Source organism: Ovis canadensis, chromosome 3 (assembly GCF_042477335.2).
Source record: "Ovis canadensis isolate MfBH-ARS-UI-01 breed Bighorn chromosome 3, ARS-UI_OviCan_v2, whole genome shotgun sequence".
NCBI classification, from domain to species: domain Eukaryota; kingdom Metazoa; phylum Chordata; class Mammalia; order Artiodactyla; family Bovidae; genus Ovis; species Ovis canadensis.
This window is the reverse complement of record NC_091247.1, coordinates 103,448,522-103,472,475: the sequence shown is the minus strand read 5'-3', so window position 1 is coordinate 103,472,475 and position 23,954 is coordinate 103,448,522. Positions and strand designations below refer to the sequence as shown.

The 23,954-nt window shown below is 41.6% G+C and overlaps 1 protein-coding gene across 1 annotated transcript in view; it reads right to left on the bottom strand.

Moving 5' to 3' along the window:
• Positions 1 to 23,954, bottom strand: part of TMEM131 (transmembrane protein 131) — a 178,213-nt gene that overhangs the window by 91,006 nt on the left and 63,253 nt on the right. Inside the window, exon 4 of the mRNA XM_069583900.1 lies at positions 9,065 to 9,133. Within this exon, the coding sequence (XP_069440001.1) occupies positions 9,065 to 9,133 (69 nt within the window). The remainder of the gene's footprint in view (positions 1 to 9,064; positions 9,134 to 23,954) is intronic.

Sequence of the window (23,954 nt, the reverse complement as noted above, 5' to 3'; positions counted from 1 at the left end):
CAAGCAGATTTTACAGCTGTTCTCTGGGCTGACAGGGCAGAGCTTCTGACTAGCTGCCCGTATTTTACAAGAGTCTGAGACCCAAAAGAACTAGGAAGAGGCATTCATGAATTAGAGGCGAGCTTGGAGAGTAAGCTGCAATTTTGCGGTCAATGGCAATTTTTCTAGCCACAGAAAGATGACAATGCAATGCCACAGAATAGCTGAAGAGATGGCTGAGCAGCTGCCCTCAGACACACTTTATGAGTGGCAGTGGCAGAGAGGTCCATCAGCGGCACTTCTGGCAGGAAGCTGCGCTGAATCAGCATGCAGTGCTCTGCACCACTCAGCCACCGCAGAACCCGACCAGCGCCTCGAGCGTATCTGGGAAAGAGACTGCCGGGCAGGGGAGACGCAAGAGATGCAGATTTGATCCCTGGGTCAGGAAGATCCCCTGGAGGAGTAAATGGCATTCCACTCCAGTGTTCTTGCTGAGAGAATCCCAGGGACAGAGGAGCCCGGTGGGCTACAGTCTATGAGATCACAAAGACTTGGACACGACTGAACATCTGAGCATAGCACCCTCAGGCTGAACTGGCGTGTTGGTAGAACAGTGGGAAATAGGAAAGCTAAAAAGCACCAAACAGCCCTTTAGAAGAGACGGCCTATTTGATTTTCTCGGAATACCAGAAAGTGATTAGGGAGAAATGGCTCTCATAAACTGACTTTAACTTGACAGTAAAGACCTCCATTTATAGCAAGTTTATTCAATTTACACATTTTTAGAAAGCCACTAAGTCTCTACTTTAAACTTTAGACTTGAAAACAAGATTTTCTGCACTTAATTACATAAACCAAAGAACTCAATGAAACAAGTCCTCACCCAAAGATCTTTTAAAACTACAGTCAATGTTTGAAAAAAGGAGTTGTTATGGAAACAGAAAAATATTTAACAGCACTGGCATATGTAACTAGCGGGGTGAGTAAAGGGGAGGGTGGTCATGTCCAAGATTTCTCCAGGCTAACTGTTACAGACAGAGAAGAAAAAGGGGAAAGAAAAGAAGGGGAGAGAAAGGTAAAGGAAAAGGGGGAAAAAGGCAGAATGAAAGAATACATTTAAACAAAATGGATGAAAACAAAGAGAGCCTACTTTTGAAGAACGTTAATTTGATCAAGCATCAAAGACCTAGAGGACAGCAGGGATGGGCAGGGTAATGAGAGGACTCAGGCCCTGGAGGGCTAGTCAGCGGCCACAGAACTAGAGTTGTGTCTTTGCTGAAGGACAGGAAACCATCTTGGAGACCCTGGTTGACAACCTGGAGTGGTAAATTTCATCCAATTCACAAGTTCTTCCAGATACCGTAAAGGGTGTTTTGAAATGAAGAGTGACTTCTGGTTTAGCAAAAATGACCACAGCAGTAGAAATAGTTCACAGAAAACATAAGGCAAAAACTTTAGTGCATAAGTAAAAGTACAGTATAGTGAGCAATGATTTCTGATTACTTAACAATTTCTGGGAAAACAAAAAATGTTCGGTTAAGGGTACTTCTCAAGTCTTAAAGTTACTCAGACATATGAAGCTAATGAAACATTTACAGCACGGGCATTAATTAAATCTGCACATAGCTGGATCAAGAAGAAAAAGTATAGCAAATGTTTACTGAAGTCCAGCAAAAGCACTTAAAAACAAAACAAATTTAACTGTAACAGAAGAAATCAGCAGACAATCTTGTTGGACTTGAAGATAATGTATGGCATGTATTAAGTATGAAATATAGGCTAAATAAATAAAGATAAATAGTGTGTATCACGAATTTGAGCAAACTCTGGGAGACAGTGGAGGACAGAGGAGCCTGGCAGGTTATAGTCCCATGGGGTCACAAAGAGTCAGATACAACTTAGCAACTGACCAACAACAAATTCATCTTGATAGTCTGGTCTAGGAGGAGAACAGACATCAAAAGAAACAATCAGAACAATAACCAATGCTTTGACAGAAGTTAGGAGAGGATGTCGAGTACAATGAAGAATCCCACTCTAGTTTTGATGCCTGACTACAAATAGTCTTCAAGCCCCACAATGTCCCTTCACCTTATGCCCCACATCTGGGTAGGCCTAGAGGAAAGCCTGTATAGTTTCTCTCTCGGATCTACTGAGAAATTCAGACCATGTAAATCTACCCAGCCTCACCCCCTAACCGCAGGATTCAAGCCAGTCTCCTTTCTCAGCCATTTTTCAGACCTTGGGCGCCTACCTTGCTCTCCCCAGAAAGTTTTACTGCATGTCAGTCACTAAGTTGTATCCAACTCTTCACAACCCCTAGGATGGTAGTCTGTGAGGCTCCTCTGTCCATGGAATTCCCTAGGCAGGATTACTAGAGTGGGTTGCCACTTCCTCCTCCAGGGGATCTTTCCAAACCAGGGATGGAACCCATGTCTTTTGCATTGGCAGGCGGATTCTTTACCACTGAGCCACCTGGTGAATTAGCCTGGACACTAAACCAGCTTTGGGGTGGGGATCCAACCCAGCTCAGTGGAGTGAACACAACAGCGCAGAAGCAGTGAGGGGGGCAGTGCCTGCCTCTGCTAGGCAGGCTGGGGAAGGCATGCTTTAGAGAGGATGCCTTCAGAAGGTCATCAGCGGCTCGCCAGGCCAGGGAAGTTGTGATGGACTTCAGCTGGAGCTGCTGCCCACAGTGGACTATTCTTTCTCTGAGTGAAACCCTGATAATTACAGAGACACCCCCTGGAAGATACATCCACTACCAAACACTGTCCTTGTCTGAGAGGTAGGGTGGGTGGCTACTTCACCTGTGCCAGGGTGATGACTGTTCTACTCTGAGATTTTTCAAACTAAAGTAAAAGCAGCTTTATTATTCCCTGATGGAGGGAGGCTACGAGAAGAGCAGTCAGTTGATTTGTTCATTGTAGGAAAAGGATACAGGCGGTGAGACAGAAGCAGCCGACTGCAAGCGAGGACAGATGAGAGACAGGGAGAAGGGGCTGGGTACTGGATACCGTGCATCCTGTTGTTCCCAGATGCCACTGCGACTCTGAACTTTCTACAAATAAATTGCGGTCCTTGGAATTCCTTCTAGTATATCCTCATCTTTGCCTCAACTCGTTGCAGTTAAATTTCTACCACTTCAAACCAAACAACTACAGCACCGTAGCTGACCAAAACAGAGGAATTACGGCACTCGGTAATTATTGTTCATTTTCTTAGAACACCAATAATGAGCTTTCCTGGTGGCTCAGGTGGTAAAGAATATGCCTGCAGTGTGGAAGACCTGGGTTGGGAAGATCCCCTGGAGTAGGGCATGGCAACCCACTCCAGTGTCTTGCCTGGAGAACCCTCATGGACAGAGGAGCCTGGCAAGCTTGGTGCTATGGTTATGAAGAATGCCCTTATATGTGGAGATGTTTGCCAAAACCTACAGGAATGAAATATTAGGTCTGCTACAAGTGATTTTTAAAAATCAATAAAAAAATGAACATATGAAAGGTTTTAATTACAGAATTTAGTTTAAGAATATATTTGCTATCTGTTCTACTTTTCTGTATGGTTGCATGAAACCATCCATGAAAAATTCCTTTCCGAGAAAGGAGCCTCTTAAAGTATGCATAACACACCTGGAGCTTTCAAAGAGAGTTTGGCCCTTGCGTTCGCTAAGAGACTCCCAACAACAGCTGGATCTGTGACTGCCCTGCTTCCTTGGAATCCAGTCCAAGGCAACTGTCTCTTCCTGGGTACCTGCCCTTGGACACTGTGGGCCTGCTTAACCAGCTCCTGCAATTATATTAATGTAAGTCAATTCCTCAAAAACTCTGCATACATAAACACATACAGTCATATACTCTCTCTCTCTCACACACACACACATATAAAAATCTCTGACTGGATCTACTCCTCTGACTGAATCCTAATACACCTGTTCACATTTGCTCCTAACTCCTACTTGCACTGATTCACTTCTGTGAGATCCACTTTACAAGATAAAAACAAACTCTGCTCAGGGCTCTCAGGTTGGACACAGAAAAGTCTAAATTAAGGATGGAATTTGTTTTTCACTTTGACTTCTGGCAGCAGCATATAAAGGTGCTGCTTTGGGAAGCAGCCCAGTGTGGCTGTGCTGTCCCTAAGGGCGCACGTGCGGCTTCTCGCACTCTTCCTCACTGTATGACCCGACGCTTGTCTGTCCTGGGGTTCATCTGTCTGTCCGCACATGCTCACCAGAGCATCAACAGCTGCTCTCAGCTCAGGACATTTCCAGTTCTCTGGGGTCAGCACCAGTCTCTTAAAGAAATCTCATTTATTTCCTCTCTGGCTATACATCAATTCACTGATTCCTATCAGTTCTCTTTGAGCATGACACTCAATTATTCTCTAGACTAAATCTTAACTAAAAAGGTTTCACATTTTGCGTATCTTTTCATCTCATAATTTTGGACTGTCTTCTGAAAGTCATGGCTGTGTTTAAAGCATTAGTTTCAGTACTGATTACAAAACAAAAAGTTTAAAACAATAAACGAATTTTTTAAATGCATACATACAATTTGCTATTTATGCAATTTTCAAAATGCATACATACTATAAAATAAAATTTGATGGAATCAAAAAAGGCATGGTATATTATGTTTAGAAAGCAGCTTATAAAATAGTTGTTCAGAAAATATTATACTTCTGTAACTCAATAAATAAATACAGATACACAGAAATAGGACTTAAAGGATAAAAGTTCAGTGTTAATGTTTCTGAGTGGCTGGATTACTGGTAATTTTTTTCTTCCTTCTCTTAATAAGCATTTTCCAAGTTTACTACAGTGAACATGTATGGCCAGCCCATCAGGCAAAACCCCAACAAATTCTGTAGTAGTGATTTAATACTCTGTGGTCTAGAACAGGAATTCACTGGCTCTTAAGGATCCAGATATGGACTTCGAGAGGGATGGCTATAAAACCCTTGAACGTGTGTGTAAAATATTACTTTGTGTGTATGTAAGCATTGGGGAAAGGAAGGAAGAGGTTGCCACAGCTTTCATCCGTTCTTTAAAAAAAAAACAACAACAAAACCATGATCCAAAAAGGGTTAAAACTAGTCTAGAATTTTGCTTGACTTTATCTCAATTTCTTCTATTTGGAGGATGGTGCATTTTTTAAAGTGCTGGGTGACAGATAATTTGAAACAGGCATTACCAATTCCGATTCAGATATTTAGTATACCTGAACACTTCTTTATCTTAAAGGATTCGTGAAATTTTTAAAACTCCCTTTTAAAAAATGAAGTGAAAAACACTGGGTCTAACTTCTGAAACAATCTCTCTAGAATGGTTATTGCTAAGCTTTTCAAAGTAAGAAAACTCACTACATTAGATTTTAAGTTTTGCTACTGTCCATTGATCTCCTCTGACCCCAGGCTCACGGTATCATCATAAATATCAACCCCTCTTCTGATTCACTCAGGATGAGAACAAACTTAAAGACAATTTTACTCATCATTGTTTTTAAAATAATGAACTTTCTTGCTGAAGATCAAAGTGCATGGCATGTTTCATTAAATATCTTGCATTTGACAGAAGGAGACTGTATCACATTAGGAACCCTATGTTTTCTTGCCTCAACATTGTACCTCAACCTTTTTACAGGACAAGAACAAGAGTGATGTATTTCCTATCTGAACATTATGGTCTTTAAATCCAATACCCACAAGTCAGTTTAACTCTTCATATGACGACTATTTGCAAACATTGATTCCATCTAACAGTACAGAAGGAAGCACACAAACTTCTCTTTATCCCCTCCTAAACCCATGATCTTTGTAAGAATGTAAACACCTGAGAAGATGGAGTTGCTAGCAGACAGCTCTTCTGCCAACTGCTCTACCATGGTTCTATACAAGTATGACCGATATATTCAAGTATTCTAGGTTTGAGATTGCTAAGAAATTATTTAAATTTAATGTCTTTACTACTAGAAAATGGTTAACGACAACACTGACAACATTAAAAAGAAATGACAGTTTTCATTTATTGACTCAATAGTTCTGCATACAGTTCCTACTACCTTTCCCTTTAAATTATTTTCTTCTCATAAATGCTGGAGAGTGTATAGAGGAAAGGGAGGCCACTTACACTGCTGGTGGAAATGTAAATTAGTATAGCTACTAGTAGGCTCCTTAAAAAACTAAAAGTAGATCTACCATACGATCCAGCAAGTCCATTCCTGGGCATATATCCAGAGAAAACCATAATTCATAAAGATATTTGCACCCCAATGTTCACTGAAGCACCGTTTACAATATCCAAGACCTGGAAGCAACCTAAACGTCCATCAGCAGAGGAGCGGCTAGAGAACATGCGGAACATATACACACGGCACATCACTCGGTCATAAAAAAGCCAACAATGCCATTTGCAGCAACAGGGATGGACCTAGAGACTACAGATCGCCACACTGTGTGACGTCTGAGAAAGACAGATTATCATATGGAATCCCTCATATGTGGAATCTGAAAAAAATGGTACAAATGAACTTATTCACAAAACAGAAACAGAGCAACAGATGTAGAAGAAAAATTTACAATCACCAGGGGGAAAAGAGGGCTTAGGGTAAATTGGGAGATTGGGACTGAGGCATACACACTGCTATATATAAAACAGATGATAAGGAATTAATAAGGACCTACTTTTTCACTCTCCTTTCACTCTTTTTCACTCAATATCAATAACCTCAGATATACAGATGACACCACCCTTATGGCAGAAAGTGAAGAGGAGCTAAAAAGTCTCTCGATAAAAATGAAAGATGATGCTGTGAAAGTGCTGCACTCAATATGCCAGCTAATTTGGAAAACTCAGCAGTGGCCACAGGACTGGAAAAGGTCAGTTTTCATTCCAATCCCAAAGAAAGGCAATGCCAAAGAATGCTCAAACTATCACACAATTGCACTCATCTCACATGCTAGTAAAGTAATGCTCAAAATTCTCCAAGCCAGGCTTCAACAGTACACGAACCATGAACTTCCATATGTTCAAGCTGGTTTTAGAAAAGGCAGAAAAACCAGAGATCAAATTGCCAACATATGTTGGATCATGGAAAAAGCAAGAGAGTTCCAGAAAAACATCGATTTCTGCTTTATTGACTATGCCAAAGCCTTTGACTGTGTGGATCACAAGAAACTGGAAAATTCTGAAAGAGATGGGAATACCAGACCACCTGACCTGCCTCTTGAGAAACCTGTTTGCAGGTCAGGAAGCAACAGTTAGAACTGGACATGGAACAACAGACTGGTTCCAGATAGGAAAAGGAGTATGTCAAGGCTATATACTGTCACCCTGCTTATTTAACTTATATACAGAGTACATCATGAGAAACGCTGGACTGGAAGAAGCACTAGCTGGAATCAATTTTGCTGGGAGAAATATCAATTACCTCAGATATGCAGATGACACCACCCTTATGGCAGAAAGTGAAGAGGAACTAAAAAAAGCCTCTTGATGAAAGTGAGAGAGGAGAGTGAAAAAGTTGGCTTAAAGCTCAACATTCAGAAAACGAAGATCATGGCATCCAGTCCCATCACTTCATGGCAAATAGATGCGTAAACAGTGAAAACAGTGTCAGACTTTATTTTTTGGGGGCTCCAAAATCGCTGCAGATGGTGACTGCACCCATGAAATTAAAAGATGCTTACTCCTTGGAAGAAAAGTTATGACCAACCTAGATAGCATATTCAAAAGCAGAGACATTACTTTGCCGACTAAGGTCCATGTCTAGTCAAGGCTATGGTTTTTCCTGTGGTCATGTATGGATTTGAGAGTTGGCCTATAAAGAAAGCTGAGTGCCAAAGAATTGATGCTTTTGAACTGTGGTGTTGGAGAAGAGTCTTGAGAGTCCCTTGGACTGGAAGGAGATCCAACCAGTCCATCCTAAAGGAGACCAGTCCAGGGTGTTCATTGGAAGGGCTGATGTGGAAGCTGAAACTCCAGTACTTTGGCCATCTGATGTGAAGAGCTGACTCACTTGAAAAGACCCTGATGCTGGGAGGGATTGGGGGCAGGAGGAGAAGGGGACGACAGAGGATGAGATGGCTGGATGACATCACCGACTCGATGGACATGGGTTTGGGTGGACTCTGGGAGTTGGTGATGGACAGGGAGGCCTGGCGTGCTGCGCTTCATGGGGTAGCAAAGAGTCGGACAAGACTGAGCGACTGAACTGGACTGAACTGTAGAGCACAGGGAACTCTACTCGATACTCTGTAATGGCCTAAAAGAGCAAACAATCTAAAAAAGAAAGGATGTATGTACATGTGTAACTGATTCACTTGGCTGTACACTTGAAACTAACACAACATTGTAAATCAATCTTACTCTAATAAAAATTATAAAAAAAAGGCAAACAAAAAAATTTAAGTTAAAAATGATCATCATCTTCTTTTGCTTATCAGAGTAGCATTACTCTAGTAGTCATATCATTTAAGATGTTCTCTTTTCCCAACTGCTAAACTGAGTTGGAACCAAATATGGGTTGAAGACCTGTCTTCCCCTCAGGGTACCTGAGATGTGCAAAACCTGAGACCCAGGGGTAGAAGGTAAGCAGAACCATGTTTGAACAGCTTTGGTTGAATCACAGCTTCCTTTAGGACCTGCTTTTGTTTGGCTTCCTGGGTTGGTGATAGTATTATTTATTTGAAGACATATAAAAGTTTGTACCTCAAAAGTATATGTATCAAACAAATTAATATATTCTTCTATATCCACAAGGAAAAAATGTTAAATAATAAAGATGGAAATTAAGTGCTAATCAGAAAGGTAACCCTAAGTTTAATGTTGCTTCTAAAGATAGGATCCTCTGAACCAGAGACTCCGAAGTGTAAATTTTTTTGAACTTCAAAAGTGAAGAGTATATGCTAGACTCATAATAGGTCCTTCCCATGTTCAACTGTATTCGAGGTTATTTACTTTCCTGATGAACATGTAACTTTATCATTCAAGATATCACAGGCAAAAGGCAAGACACATACATGCATAAAATACATATAATGGTTTCATGGAAAACTGTGGTTAAAAAAAAAACTTTGAACTTACTGTTCATGGAAATCCAGCATTGGCGGCTCAAATCGTATAGGTCTGCAGTTACCCCGGTACAGAGATATACTGTAAGTAAAAAGAAAACAGCGTTAAGAAGCAATTTTGCAAACTATGTATTTCCCCAAACCAAAGTCAGACACTTGAGTTTTCATGACAGAATATCTAGAAAACTGGAGTCTAATGTATTAGAAATATGTGCTTTTTATATTAGAATAAATAAATAAATGCACGTTTTTAAAGTATCTTTCCTATTCAAAGGAATATGGAAACAGAAAATACTCCAGTAGACTGCTAAAATTTATTTGGCTGATGTAACGGGTAACTATATACCTTATATGTTCATTTGGATTTTCTGATAGAGGTACAACGAACAATAGTTAACACAACTAACTGTACCTGGAGGCAATACAAATAGAAAAAACCCTGCGATCCCATTTTAACTAAAGTGGCAAAGAACTAAACAAAAATCAATTTGGGGAAAGAAGTTCCTAGGAACTGAAATAAATCTTTAATCTGAGAGTTCAGGACATACTGATCTATGACATCTTGGCCTAAATATTTGAGTATCATTTCTAACTATTCCACTTGATATTAGAACTTCTCACTAAAACAGATCCCTGACTAGCAAACCTATTAGACATTACCACAACCAAACATTGATGCAAAGTATAAATGACTTTGGTGGGGGTGATCCAGGTACCTAAAGTTATCTGTTTACAAACTAAGAAAGTGAGAAAGTTGGCCACTGAAGTTTCTAAATAGTAGATTATCTTTCTGTTGCATTTTAAGAAATGATGGAAGGGCAAAACTTATTTTTGTGAGACTACTTTATTTCATTACCTCCATAATTCAGAAGAACACAAGCTTCAAATGATAGAGCAATTTCATTTGGAAATACATTAGAAATTAACAAGGACATACAGAAAATGTAGGAAATCTAGCTTTAATTCAATTCAATAAAGATTAAATATTCTAACTGGTGGAATAACTGAGCTTAAAGAAATAAGGTTAAAGATGTTTTCAGTCTCACCAAAAAAGACCATTACTCTGTGCTGCTTGATAATCTTCTACATGTGTTGAGCATTAAAGATGACAAACACAAGAAGGAAAAGATCAAATGTAAGATTATACTTTACTAGAGCACAAAAGCAAAGGAGAAAAGGAAAGATATAAGCATCTGAATGCAGAGTTCCAAAGAATAGCAAGAAGAGATAAGAAAGCCTTCTTCAGCGATCAATGCAAAGAAATAGAAAAAAAGAACAGAATGGGAAAGACTAGAGATCTCTTCAAGAAAATTAGAGATACCAAGGGAACATTTCATGCAAAGATGTGCTTGATAAAGGACAGAAATGGTCTGGACCTAACAGAAGCAGAAGATATTAAGAAGAGGTGGCAAGAATACACAGAAGAACTGTACAAAAAAGATCTTCACGACCCAGATAATCATGATGATGTGATCACTAATCTAGAGCCAGACATCTTGGAATGTGAAGTCAAGTGGGCCTTAGAAAGCATCACTATGAACAAAGCTAGTGGAGGTGATGGAATTCCAGTTGAGCTGTTTCAAATCCTGAAAGATGATGCTGTGAAAGTGCTGCACTCAATATGCCAGCACATTTGGAAAACTCAGCAGTGGCCACAGGACTGGAAAAGGTCAGTTTTCATTCCAATTCCAAAGGAAGGCAATGCCAAAGAATGCTCAAACTACCGCACAATTGCACTCATCTCACATGCTAGTAAAGTAATGCTCAAAATTCTCCAAGCCAGACTTAAGCAATATGTGAACCGTGAACTCCCTGATGTTCAAGCTGGTTTTAGAAAAGGCAGAGGAACCAGAGATCAAATTGCCAACATCCGCTGGATCATGGAAAAAGCAAGAGAGTTCCCGAAAAACATCGATTTCTTCTTTATTGACTATGCCAAAGCCTCTGACTGTGTGGATCACAATAAACTGTGGAAAATTCTGAAAGAGATGGGAATACCAGACCACCTAACCTGCCTCTTGAGAAATCTGTATGCAGGTCAGGAAGCAGCAGTTAGAACTGGACATGGAACAACAGACTGGTTCCAAATAGGAAAAGGAGTATGTCAAGGCTGTATACTGTCACCCTGCTTATTTAACTTATATACAGAGTACATCATGAGAAATGCTGGACTGGAAGAAGCACTAGCTGGAATCAAGATTGCTGGGAGAAATATCAATAACCTCAGATATGCAGATGACGCCACCCTTATGGCAGAAAGTGAAGAGGAACTAAAAAGACTCTTGATGAAAGTGAAAGAGGAGAGTGAAAAAGTTGGCGTAAAGCTCAACATTCAGAAAACGAAGATCATGGCATCCAGTCCCATCACTTCATGGGAAACAGATGGGGAACCAGTGGAAACAGTGCCAGACTTTATTTTTTGGGGCTCCAAAATCGCTGCAGATGGTGACTGCAGCCATGAAATTAAAAGACGCTTGCTCCTTGGAAGAAAAGTTATGACCAACCTAGATAGTATATTCAAAAGCAGAGACATTACTTTGCCGACTAAGGTCCGTCTAGTCAAGGCTATGGTTTTTCCTGTGGTCATGTATGGATGTAAGAGTTGGACTGTGAAGAAGGATGAGTGCCGAAGAATTGATGCTTTTGAACTGTGATGTTGGAGAAGACTCTTGAGAGTCCCGTGGACTGCAAGGAGATCCACCCAGTCCATTCTGAAGGAGATCAGCCCTGGGATTTCTTTGGAAGGAATGATGCTAAAGCTGAAACTCCAGTACTTTGGCCACCTCGTGTGAAGAGCTGACTCATTGGGAAAGACTGATGCTGGGAGGGATTGGGGGCAGGAGGAGAAGGGGACGACAGAGGATGAGATGGCTGGATGGCATCACGGACTCGATGGACATGAGTCTGAGTGAACTCCGGGAGATGGTGATGGACAGGGAGGCCTGGTGTGCTGCGATTCATGGGGTCGCAAAGAGTCGGACACGACTGAGCAACTGAACTGAACTGAACTGAACTGAGAGCACAAAACTAAAGACACTGGGACAATGAGAGCACAAGTCCTCACAAGACAGTTGCCACCTTATAGCCAGAGGCACAAAATCTATTCCCTGTTGATTTCTGCCCTTCTTAGAAAACATACTGTAACAAGAATACTCTTCTGCTCCCTTAAAATAATGATACTGATCAGTTCACCAGTTTTAACAGTATGAACCTCAAACTTACGTAATCTCCATCCAATCAAGAAAAAATTGCAATGTAAAAAGTAACTATGTGTAAGTCATTAATTCATATATATTAACACTGTTAGAAGCTAGAGATACAAAGGAGATTAAGACATTTTTTTTTTCCTCTCACAGAACCGAGAACTGCAAGTGGAAATGTCTAAAGTGGTCAGGGAAGGGGGGCAGAAAAGTGCACAACCCGTTCACTTGACACAAATAGCCTGAATGTCAGGGGCCGTCTAGTGGCTGGGGCTATGGGAACACGGCACAGAGCCTGTTCTCATGGCACTAACATCCCAGTAGGGAAAACAAAAGTGGAACCTATCACGTGACGATGCCCAACATATAAAGACAAATCGAACGCAGCAGGAAACAGAGATGGTCTCTCTGACGAGGGACACGCGTTGAGACCGGAGAGGTAAAGACCGGAGGAAGAAAGCAGGGGTGTCCTTGGAGTACTGAGGAACAGGGAGGCTGACGCGGCTGCAGTGCTGGAAGCAGGCAGAAGAGACCAGAATTGAGATCAGAGAGCTACAGAGGCCAGGTCTCATTGTAGGAATTTGGATTCTATTCTCAGTTTAACAGTAAGCCTCTACATGCTTGAAGCAAGGAAGTAACATGACCTTTAAACTAACACATTTAAAAGGTTAATTCCGGCTGCTGTGTGAAGAAGACTGCAGGAGCCCAAGAGGGAAGCCCTGCAGTTGTTCAGAGAAGGGGGGGATGGTCACTGTGCCCGAGGGTGACGGCAAGAGGCGGCGGTGGACGCTGCAAGTGTCATGCTGAGGGACTGACTGTGAAGAGTAAGGGAAAGGAGACAGGCATCAGGATGACTAAGATTCTGGCTGGAGACACTGGATCCTCAGCCATGACACGAGAGAGTGGGCTGGAAGCCGGGAAGGGCAGTGGGTAGGCATTCAGGAGTATTGTTTCAGACATTTACACTTATCTAGATGGATATGTCAAGTACGCAGATATTAATAGATACACATGGTTACTGCTTTATACTAAACAGTTACTGACTGAGGGAACTGATCTTAAATCTAGTCATTCTGGTGAGTCAATTCTAACAATCCACACATTCTCTTAGACCTTCCCCTGCCATTGTATGTGGTGTTGCTAAAATGACCACTATCTTGGATTATCTCTATATACAAATCACCTGGAAGTAACAACAATTCTATTTCTCCCTTTTAAATCCTCGGACCTTGTTTTCCTTTGTTATGCCTCATGTGGACTAAGACCTACCATAAAATGTTCCAAAGAGGTGGTGTCCAGCAACTGTTACTGTGACATTTATAGGGTGCTCCCGGAATATGAGGTAGAGGGAACAATATATAACAGACGATTACCTCATAAATAAATGTGTATTTTCAAGACAACAGCAGATCTCTATCTAAGGAACAATTTAACAGTTGAGTGGGTACAACACGAATTGTCACAGGCATATAAACTTATTTTAACAAAACCAAAAATCCAACAACACAGCTGTTGTGTACCCACAGTTGACTGAAATGGTTGCTACTGTTTATTTAGAATGGCCATGACACTGTTGAGCGCTTTAAAAAGCAAGTGTCTACAAATCTATAAGGTTGAAAAATAAACTGGAGAAGCAGTATGAAAAATGGTGCCCTTTGTCACTTCCAAAGAAACAGAATCGGAGACATTAAAAAAGTAAAACATGATCTTATGCTTTCTGCAGTGATTGCACTTGTTTTGGAAGCCACAATAAAATTTTTTATTTTCATGAAACTATTAACTGCTTATTTCGAGATAAGGAGATGAATAAGGGCTATTTTCTGACTTCAAGTGAGAGAACAACTGGAGAGATACAAGAAATCTATGTTTCTTGGTGAACTGTCAAGGTCAAAGTTAACCACACAGTTCAGTTCAGTCGCTCAGTCATGTCCGACTCTTTGCGACCTCATGGGCTGCAGCACGCCAGGCCTTCCCGTCCATCACCAACTCCCAGAGTTTACCCAAACTCGTGTCCATTGAGTCGGTGATCCCATCCAAACATCTCATCCTCTGTCGTCCACTTACGCTCCTGCCTTCAATCCTTCCCAGCATCAGGGTCTTTTCAAGTGAGTCAGCTCTTCGCATTAGGTGGTCAAAGTATTGGAGTTTCAGCTTCCACATCATTCCTTCCAATGAACATCCAGTACTGATCTCCTTTAGGATGGACTGGTTGGATCTCCTTGCAGTCCAAGGGACTCTCTAGACTCTTCTCCAACACCACAGTTCAAAAGCATCAATTCTTCAGCGCTCAGCTTTCTTCACAGTCCAACTCTCACATCCATACAGGACCACTGGAAAAACCATAGCCTTGACTAGACGGACCTTTGTTGGCAAAGGAATGTCTCTGCTTTTGAATATGCTATCTAGGTTGATCATACTTCCAAGGAATAAATGTCTTGTAATTTTATGGCTACAGTCACCATCTGCAGTGATTCTGGAGCCCCCCAAAATAAAGTCAGCTACTGTTCCCACTGTTTCCCCATCTATTTGCCATGAAGTGATGGGACCAGATGTCATGATCTTAGTTTTCTGAATGTTGAGCTTTAAGCCAACTTTTTCACTCTCCTCTCTCACTTTCATCAAGAGGCTCTTTAGTTCTTCACTTTTTGACATAAGGGTGGTGTTATTTGCATATCTGAGGTGATTGATATTTCTCCCAGCAATCTTGATTCCAGCTTGTGTTTCTTCCAGTCCAGCATTTCTCATGATGTACTCTGCAAAGAAGTTAAATAAGCAGGGTGACAATATACAGCCTTGACGTACTCCTTTTCCTATTTGGAACCAGTCTGTTGTTCCATGTCCAGTTCTAACTGTTGCTTCCTGACCTGCATACAGATTTCTCAAGAGGCAGGTCAGGTGGTCTGGTATTCCCATCTCTTTCCACAGTTTATTGTGATCCACACAGTCAAAGGCTTTGGCATAGTCAATAAAGCAGAAATTGATGTTTTTTGGAACTCTCTTGCTTTTTCCATGATCCAACATATGTTGACAATTTGATCTCTGGGTCCTCTGCCTTTTGTAAAACCAGCTTGAACATATGGAAGTTCACAGTTCGTGTATTGTTGAAGCCTGGCTTGGAGAATTTTGAGCATTACTTTACTAGCATGTGAGATGAGTGCAATTGTGTGGTAGTTTGAGCATTCTTTGGCATTGCTTTTCTTTGGGATTGGAATGAAAACTGACCTTTTCCAGTCCTGTGGCCACTGCTGAGTTTTCCAAGTTAGCTGGCATATTGAGTGCAGCACTTTCACAGTATCTATCTTTAGGATCTGAAATAGCTGAAATGGAATTCCATCACCTCCACTAGCTTTGTTCATAGTGATGCTTTCTAAGGCCCATTTGACTTCAAATTCCAGGATGTCTGGCTCTAGGTGAGTGATCACACCATTGTGATTATTTGCATACAAGACCTTCCTAAATAAAGCATATAGTACCTTCTGAGAGCTTTGGGAATGTGCGTGAACTATGAAATTTAAAATGTTTTCCTAGGGGTAATTACTACCTAAACCAAGGGTACTCTTTGGCCCAGTATTTCTTAATGAATGATTTGTGGTCTACCTAAATCTTAATCATCTAGGATGCTTGTAGAAATGCAGATTCCAGGGCTCTGCACCTCTGGAATATGATTGGTTACTTCTAGTATGGAGCCCAGAGAACATCTCTGGACCACAGAGGAAAAAAGAAAGAAAAACTCAAAAGCAAACAAAACCCCCAGTGTATTAGAACAGTAAGAGAAAAGGCTGTAATCTGCTCATATTGCCTCCTTATTGCCGGGCTGCGGCAGCGCTGCACTGAGAGGGCCCCTGTACCGCAGTTTCTCTAGGGCAGGGGAGAGCCCAAGGGAGACACTGACCTCCCCTAGTGCTGTGGGGAGATGAAAGGACATCCAGGGTTCTGAGGCCCAAAGAACCCCACACAGGTTGAACTTGAAAAGGCACATTATGATTAACTTGTCAAAAGTCAAAGAGAGAATCTTGGAAGCAGCAAAAGCAACACATCACATACAAGGAGCACACCCCACCACATACGGCTCCAGTAGCCCCTCAGCTGTGGCTTCATTTTCTGCAGTTTCAGTTACGTGCATCCAACTGCAGTCTGAAAACACTAAATGAAAAATTCCAGAAATAAAGAATGCTTAAGTTTTAAACTGCACACCTCTCTGAGGAACATGATGCAACTTCGTGCTGCCTGGCTCTGCCCTGAGACGTGACTCCCCTTTGTCCCTTGTACCCTTTTGTACATGTGACCCAGTGTCAGTATAGGAAAAAATGGAGTATATTCAGTGTTCAGTACCACCTGCAGGAACAGAGCAGTGTTTGAAATGTATGTCCCACAGATAAGGAGGGGCTACCGCTCAAGTGGCTTTCCCAAGAGAAATTTTGTAAGCAGAGAGACAATGGAATGACATATTCAAAATGTTGAAAGAAAATAACTATCAAACAACAATACAATACCCAGCAAAGCCATCATTCAGAAATGAAGGATAGACTTCACTGAACAAACAAAATTTGGGCGGGGGGAGTAGTTCACTCTAGCCTCTTCTATTAAATATTTCTTTACTTTTTAAAATAAAAGTCATAAACAGACCAATTGAAAAAATTAAAGTAAGGTCTGTAGATTAAATACTAGTATATTTAAATGCTAATTTCCTGATTTTACTGTTATTTACAAAATAATGCACCTATTTATAAGAAATATATATTGAAGTTTTCAGGGGTAAAAGAGCATCATGGCTACAACTGAGTCTGAAAAGATTCAGAAAAATAATTACACATATACATATACAGAGAGAGAGACGGGGAAAGAGAGATGAGGAAAGACGTGGGGGAGAGGGAGATGATGAATGATCAAGCAAATGTGGTAAAACGTTACTAGGGGAATCAATCTAGGTCAGCAGCACAACTCTTTGTACTATTTTTGTATTTACTTTCTAAAGTTATTTCAAAACAAATCGTTAAAAAATTAAACTGAAAACTACACTACATGTCTTGTAGACAATATATGCTTAGATCTTTCCTTAATATAGTCTGACAATTAGTGTTGAAACCACTCAGAGTTATTGTAATATTTGATATGGTTGGGATTAAGTCTACCATCAAATTACTACAGTCTTCAAGATGTATGCAAAGTGGTACTATTTTTTGCATATATGTCATTTCATGTACAGCTAAAAGCTCCAGAGCTATAAAATAAACGTTAAGTACACACCCAAATGAAATCTTGAGAAACAATTTTAGAACATTAACTTTTTCACAGAATTTAAAACAGATATTAGCAAGTTCTGGATCTGACTACAATCTTCTAGATGCTGATGGTTAACCGCAAGCAACCAAAATGGCTGTAGTTAGTATTAGTGAAAAGCAAACGATACAATTAAAGAGCCTCAACCATTCTATGGAAGGAATGATGCTAAAGCTGAAACTCCAGTACTTTGGCCACCTCATGCGAAGAGTTGACTCATTGGGAAAGACTCTGATGCTGGGAGGGATTGGGGGCAGGAGGAGAAGGGGACGACCGAGGATGGCTGGATGGCATCATGGACTCGATGGACATGAGTTTGAGTGAACTCCAGGAGTTGGTGATGGACAGGGAGGCCTGGCGTGCTGCGATTTACAGGGTCGCAAAGAGTCGGACACGACTGAGCGTCTGAACTGAACTGAACCATCCTAAATTTGAAAAGTACTCCCTAGTCCAGTGTCTTTGGCTTTTATCCTAGAGACACCAGGAAACTTAAAGATCAGAAGACTCTGGCTCTTCTTGTGGACACTGCATATATACATACACACACAGATACACACATGTATTTCTTCCTACCTAACTGCACACAGTAACAATTCCAGCTGTTGTAACAACACAATATAATAACATCAACACTGCGGCCAACATCAGACACCTGCACTAGCTCTTCATCTGTTGAAACGCTCTGCCCTAAGACTTCACCAGATAAGCTGAAACATCACTTCAGAGAGACCCTCCTCATGGTCAAATCTGAAGAAGTAATAGAGTCTTGTCTGTCCCAGACTTTTCTTGAGCTGACGTTTTGTTCATTTACTTGGTGGCTTACGGTTTTCCCCATTAGCACACAGGTTGTACCAGGGCAGGTGTCTTGACTACCTGGTCTATTCAGCTCTGCGGTAGTTTTAAAATATGATCACAGATTCTCTGATAGGCCTCTCTTCAAGTAGTGGGGGCTTAGTTCTGCTTTCCCTGGGGGTAACTTCCCATGAATGAAACATGGTGGAGGTGACTGTGTGTGACTTCCAGGACTCAGTTAGAAAAGACACCGTGGCTTTCTCCTTGTGTTCTCTCTTTGATCTGCTCTAGCGTCGTCAGCTGCTGTGACACATGACACAGAGGTCCCCAGAGTAAAGAATGAAGGTCTCTTGCCAACAGCCAGCAAGGAACTGGGGCCTTTTGCTAATGTTTCGTGAGTGAGCCATCTTGCAGAGGACCCACTGGGCCTACATCTTCATATGCCTGCAACTCCAAATGATGTCTTGGCTGAAATCACAGGAGAGACCCTCATGAAGATCCCCAACTACTCAGCCAGAATTGTTCTCAAGTTTCTTATTCACAGAAATAGAAAGGTAATAAACGTCTGCCGCTTTAAGCTTCTAGGTTTGGAGGTAATTTATTACAAAGCAACAGACAACACACACAATGACTGAATCATCAATTCTTACTATAATGCCTGGTGTATGTAAAGATCCCAGGAAATGTTTGCTGAATGACTGAACAAATTTGCTGAATGACCAACAAAACGGTGGGTGTTAACAAACACACACAGTTCAGTTCAGTCACTCAGTCATTTCCGACTCTTTGCGACCCCATGGAATGCAGCACGCCAGGTCTCTCTGTCCATCACCAACTCCTGGAGTTTACCAAACTCATGTCCACTGAGTTGGTGATGCCATCCAACCATCTCATCCTTTGTTGTCCCCTTCTGCTCCTGCCTTCAATCTTTTCCAGCATCAGGGTCTTTTCAAATGAGTCAGTTCTTCACATCAGGTGGCAAAAGTATTGGAATTTTAGCTTCCACATCAGTCCTTCCAATGAATATTCAGGACTGATTTCCTTTATGATGGACTGGTTGGATCTCCTTGCAGTCCAAGGCACTCTCAAGAGTCTTCTCCAACACCACAGTTCAAAACCATCAATTCTTGGGTGCTCAGCTTTCTTTATGGTCCAACTCTCACATCCATACATGACTACTGGAAAAATCATAGCTTTGACTAGATGGACCTTCGATGGCAAAGTAATGTCTCTGCTTTTGAATATGCTGTCTAAGTTGGTCATAACTTTTCTTCCAAGGAGCAAGCGTCTTTTAATTTCATGGCAGCAATCACCATCTGCAGTGATTCTGGAGACCAAAAACAAAGTCTGTCACTGTTTCCATTGTTTCACCATCTGTTTGCCATGAAGTGATGGGACCGGATGCCATGATCTTTGTTTTCTGAATGTTGAGCTTTAAGCCAACTTCTTCACTCTCCTCTTTCACTTTCATCAAGAGGCTTTTGAGTTCCTCTTCACTTTCTGCCATAAGGGTGGTGTCATCTGCATATCTGAGGTTACTGATATTCTCCTGGCAATCCTGATTGCAGCTTGTGCTTCCTCCAGTCCAGCATTTCTCATGATGTACTCTGCATAGAAGTTAAATAAGCAGGGTGACAATATACAGCCTTGACGTACTCCTTTCTTGATTTGGAACCATTCTGTTGTTCCATGTCCAGTTCTAACTGTTGCTTCCTGACCTGCATACAGATTTCTCAGGAGGCAGGTCAGGTGGTCTGGTTTTCTCACCTCTTCAAGAATTTTCCACAGTTTGTTGTGATCCACACAGTCAAAGGCTTTGGCACAGTCAATGAAGCAGAAAGGGATGTTTTTCTGGAACTCTCTTGCTTTTTTGATGATCCAGCGGATGTTGGCAATATGATCTCTGGTTCCTCTGCCTTTTCTAAAACCAGCTTGAACATCTGGAAGTTCACGGTTCGCATATTATTGAAGCTGGGCTTGGAGAATTTTGAGCATTACTTTACTAGTGAATGGGATGAGTGCAATTGTGTGGTAGTTTGAGCATTTTTTGGCATTGCTTTTCTTTTGGATTGGAATGAAAACTGACCTTTTCCAGTCCTGTGGCCACTGCTGAGTTTTCCTAATTTGCTGGCATATTGAGTGCAGCCCTTTCATAGCATCATCTTTCAGGATTTGAAATAGCTCAACTGGAATTCCATCACCTCCACTAGCTTTGTTTGTAGTGATGCTTCCTAAGGCCCACTTGACTTTGCATTCCAGGATGTCTGGCTTTAGGTGAGTGATCACACCATTGTGATTATCTGGGTAGTGAAGATCTTTTTTGTATAGTTCTGTGTATTCTTGCCACCTCTTCTTAATATCTTCTGGTTCTGTTAGGTCCAGACCATTTTTGTCCTTTATTGAGCCCATCTTTGCATGAAATGTTCCCTTGGTATCTCTCATTTTCTTGAAGAGATCTCTAGTCTTTCCCATTCTATTGTTTTCCTCTATCTCTCTGCATTGATCACTGAGGAAGGCTTTCTTATCTCTTCTTACTATTCTTTGGAACTCTGCATTCAAATGGGTGTATCTTTCCTTTTCTCCTTTGCCTTTTGCTTCTCTTTTCTCAGCTATTTGTAAGGCCTCCTCAGACAACCAACTTGATTTTTTCCATTTCTCTTTCCTGGGGATGGTCTTGATCCCTGTCTCCTGTACAATGTCACAAACCTCATTCCATAGTTCATCAGGCACTCTGTCTATCAGATCTAATCCCCTGAATCTATTTCTCACTTTCACTGTATAATCTTAAGGGATTTGATGTAAGTCATACCTGAATGGTCTAGTGGTTTTCCCTACTTTCTTCAATTTAAGTCTGAATTTGGTAATAAGGAGTTCATGAGCTGAGCCACAGTCAGCTCCCGGTCTTGTTTTTGCTGACTGTATAGAGCGTCTCTATCTTTGGCGGCAAAGGATACAATCAATCTGATTTCGGTGTTGACCATCTGGTGATGTCCATGTATAGAGCCTTCTCTTGTGTTGTTGGAAGAGGGTGTTTGCTATGACCAGTGCGTTCTCTCTGCCAAACTCTATTAGCCTTTGCCCTGCTTCATTCCGTACTCCAAGGCCAAATTTGCCTGTTACCCCAGGTATTTCTTGACTTCCTACTTTTGCATTCCAGTCCCCTCTAATGAAAAGGACATCTTTTTTGGGTGTTAGTTCTATAAGGTCTTGTAGGTCTACATAGAACCGTTCAGCTTCTTTAGCATTACTGGTCGGGCATAGAGTTGGATTACTGTGATATTAAACGGTTTGCCTTGGAAACAAATGGAGATCATTTTGTCATTTTTGACACTGCATTCAAGTACTGCATTTGAGACTCTTTTGTCGACTATTCGTTGACTACTCCATTTCTTCTAAGGGCTTCTTGCCCACAGTAGTATATAGAATGGTCATCTGAGTTAAATTCACCCATATCAATTCTTACTATAATGCCTGGTGTATGTAAAGATCCCAGTAAATATTTGCTGAATGACTGAAAAAATACGTTAGCAAACACCCACAACCTACATTCATATAACGTTTTCATGTTTGCAATTGCTGATGCCGAGTAAGTCTTCTCATTTGATCCCTACAGCAACCTTACATAAAGCATAACCTTACATCACATATAAGATAGATCAGGCCAAGAAATGATCTTCCCTAGTTTGCAAATGAAAGTTGTGCTCAGAACTTGAGTAGTTTCTCTCAAGGCTACACAGCTGGTGAATATAGAACTCAAGGCTCTTGATGTCTAATCTCCCAACACATGGCTCCACAATCCTAGGAGAAGGCATTATAAAAGGTGGCCTCATGTTAACAATATTAAACCATTACTGATACTCATCACAACGTTCTGGTGTTCAGCAGAAAAACACTGACAGAACACTACAGGCACATTACCCACCATTCTATTATGCAGTCAGCACGTTTTTAAACAAAACATTATCAAGTAATTGATAACTGTATTAAAACAAAAGGGTGAGTCAGGAAGGAGAAAAATATAAATAAAGGTATGTTGGAAAATTCTGTCTTTCATAATTCTACTTCCCATGATGCTGAGATCAAGAAAGCAGAGCTCATGTCTTTGCAGAAGATCCTGCAAGTCCTTGGGGCTGAAGCAGATGAAGGCAGGAAGGGGGACTAAGCTTTTCATGGGATAAACCTCCCTGGAGCAGGGGTTCCGTTTCACTTCCAGACTGAGGGTTTTCACTCAGGACATCACAAGGAAGGATGGGGCTGAAGCTCTCGGCTCACTAGAGAAGTCACCGAGCAGCGCATGGGCTAACGGCTGGGACACAAAAAGAGAGAGGTCAGCACAGAAATGGCTGCTGCTGTTTAATTGCTAAATCGCGTCCGGCTCTTTGCGACCCCAGGCTCCTCTGTCCATGGGACTTTCCAGACAAGAATAATGGGGTGGGATCCTCCTCCAGGGGATCTCACTGCTCAGGGATCTTACTGCCCAGGGATCAAACCCACGTCTCTTGCATTGGCAGGTGGATTCTTTACCACTGAACCATCAGGAAAAGCCGCAGAAATGACTACAGGAGGTCAAAAGACACAGTGTTCATCTCAGCAATCTCTCTGCCAAGTGGAAACTGGTGGGTTCCCCCAAGGAGAACCTGGGGGAAGCAGCACCCCAGGCTGGAGACCAGAAGCTGCAGTCAGAAGCTAACTTCACCTCAGCTGTGACCTGGGCCTTGTGGACTGATTTGATGATGAGAGTAAGATACCACGTGAGGCACACAATTGCGTCTTAGGCCCCCTGATTCCCTACAACTAAGCCCTGAGGCTTCTATCATCTGATTATAATATACTCTTCAAGTAAGCTGCCTTCTTTCACAAAGAGAATGCATTTTGTCATTTCATCCATACCTGTGCTTTATAAGCTCATCGGAAGCGGTGTCTCCACTGTCCTTCAAGACGTCTCGAGGAAGGGAGTGTATCCTCAGCCCCAGCACAGGGCAGACTAATAGCCGGCCATGTAGATGCTCCCCCCGCCTCCCTACGGTATAAGCTCCCTTGTGACAGCTTGCCTTCCCTGGCTCCTCTGCTCCTCTTTCAAAGCACTTCCCCCTCTAATTCTGAACTAACACTATATTTCTCTTCCCGCTAAAAGAGAAAACAGTGAATGCTGAAGGATTCCGTTATAAGAATATCAAAGAGAATGCAATACAGGGCTAGTAATCAGAAGATAAGGAATTCTGTCTGAAACTCTGCCAGTCTAACCTTGGTTAGCACATCTCTTGGTTCTAAGACTTAGAGTCCTCATGTATCAAACAAGGGGGCTCAACAAGACAACCAGTTAGGGTCTCCTGAGATGAGAACCCTCTCTCACTACAGGACAACCTCCTCCTCTAGGGGCCTGCAGGCAGACCCTTGATGATAACTGAAGACAGAAGCACAGTCCATAAAAAGTGGCTGGACCACAGGAGACGTCATTAGAGAGCTGTAAAGCTGAGCCTCTTCCAAAGCAAGGGGTGTTTCAGCTACAAGTAAACCACTCTGTATGTGATGACATGCAAGCTCAGATTTAAATCTGGTTTTCCATATGCAATACTTGAAATACATGATATGATGTGATTTATAATCTGCTTTTCTTTCTTCACCAAACAA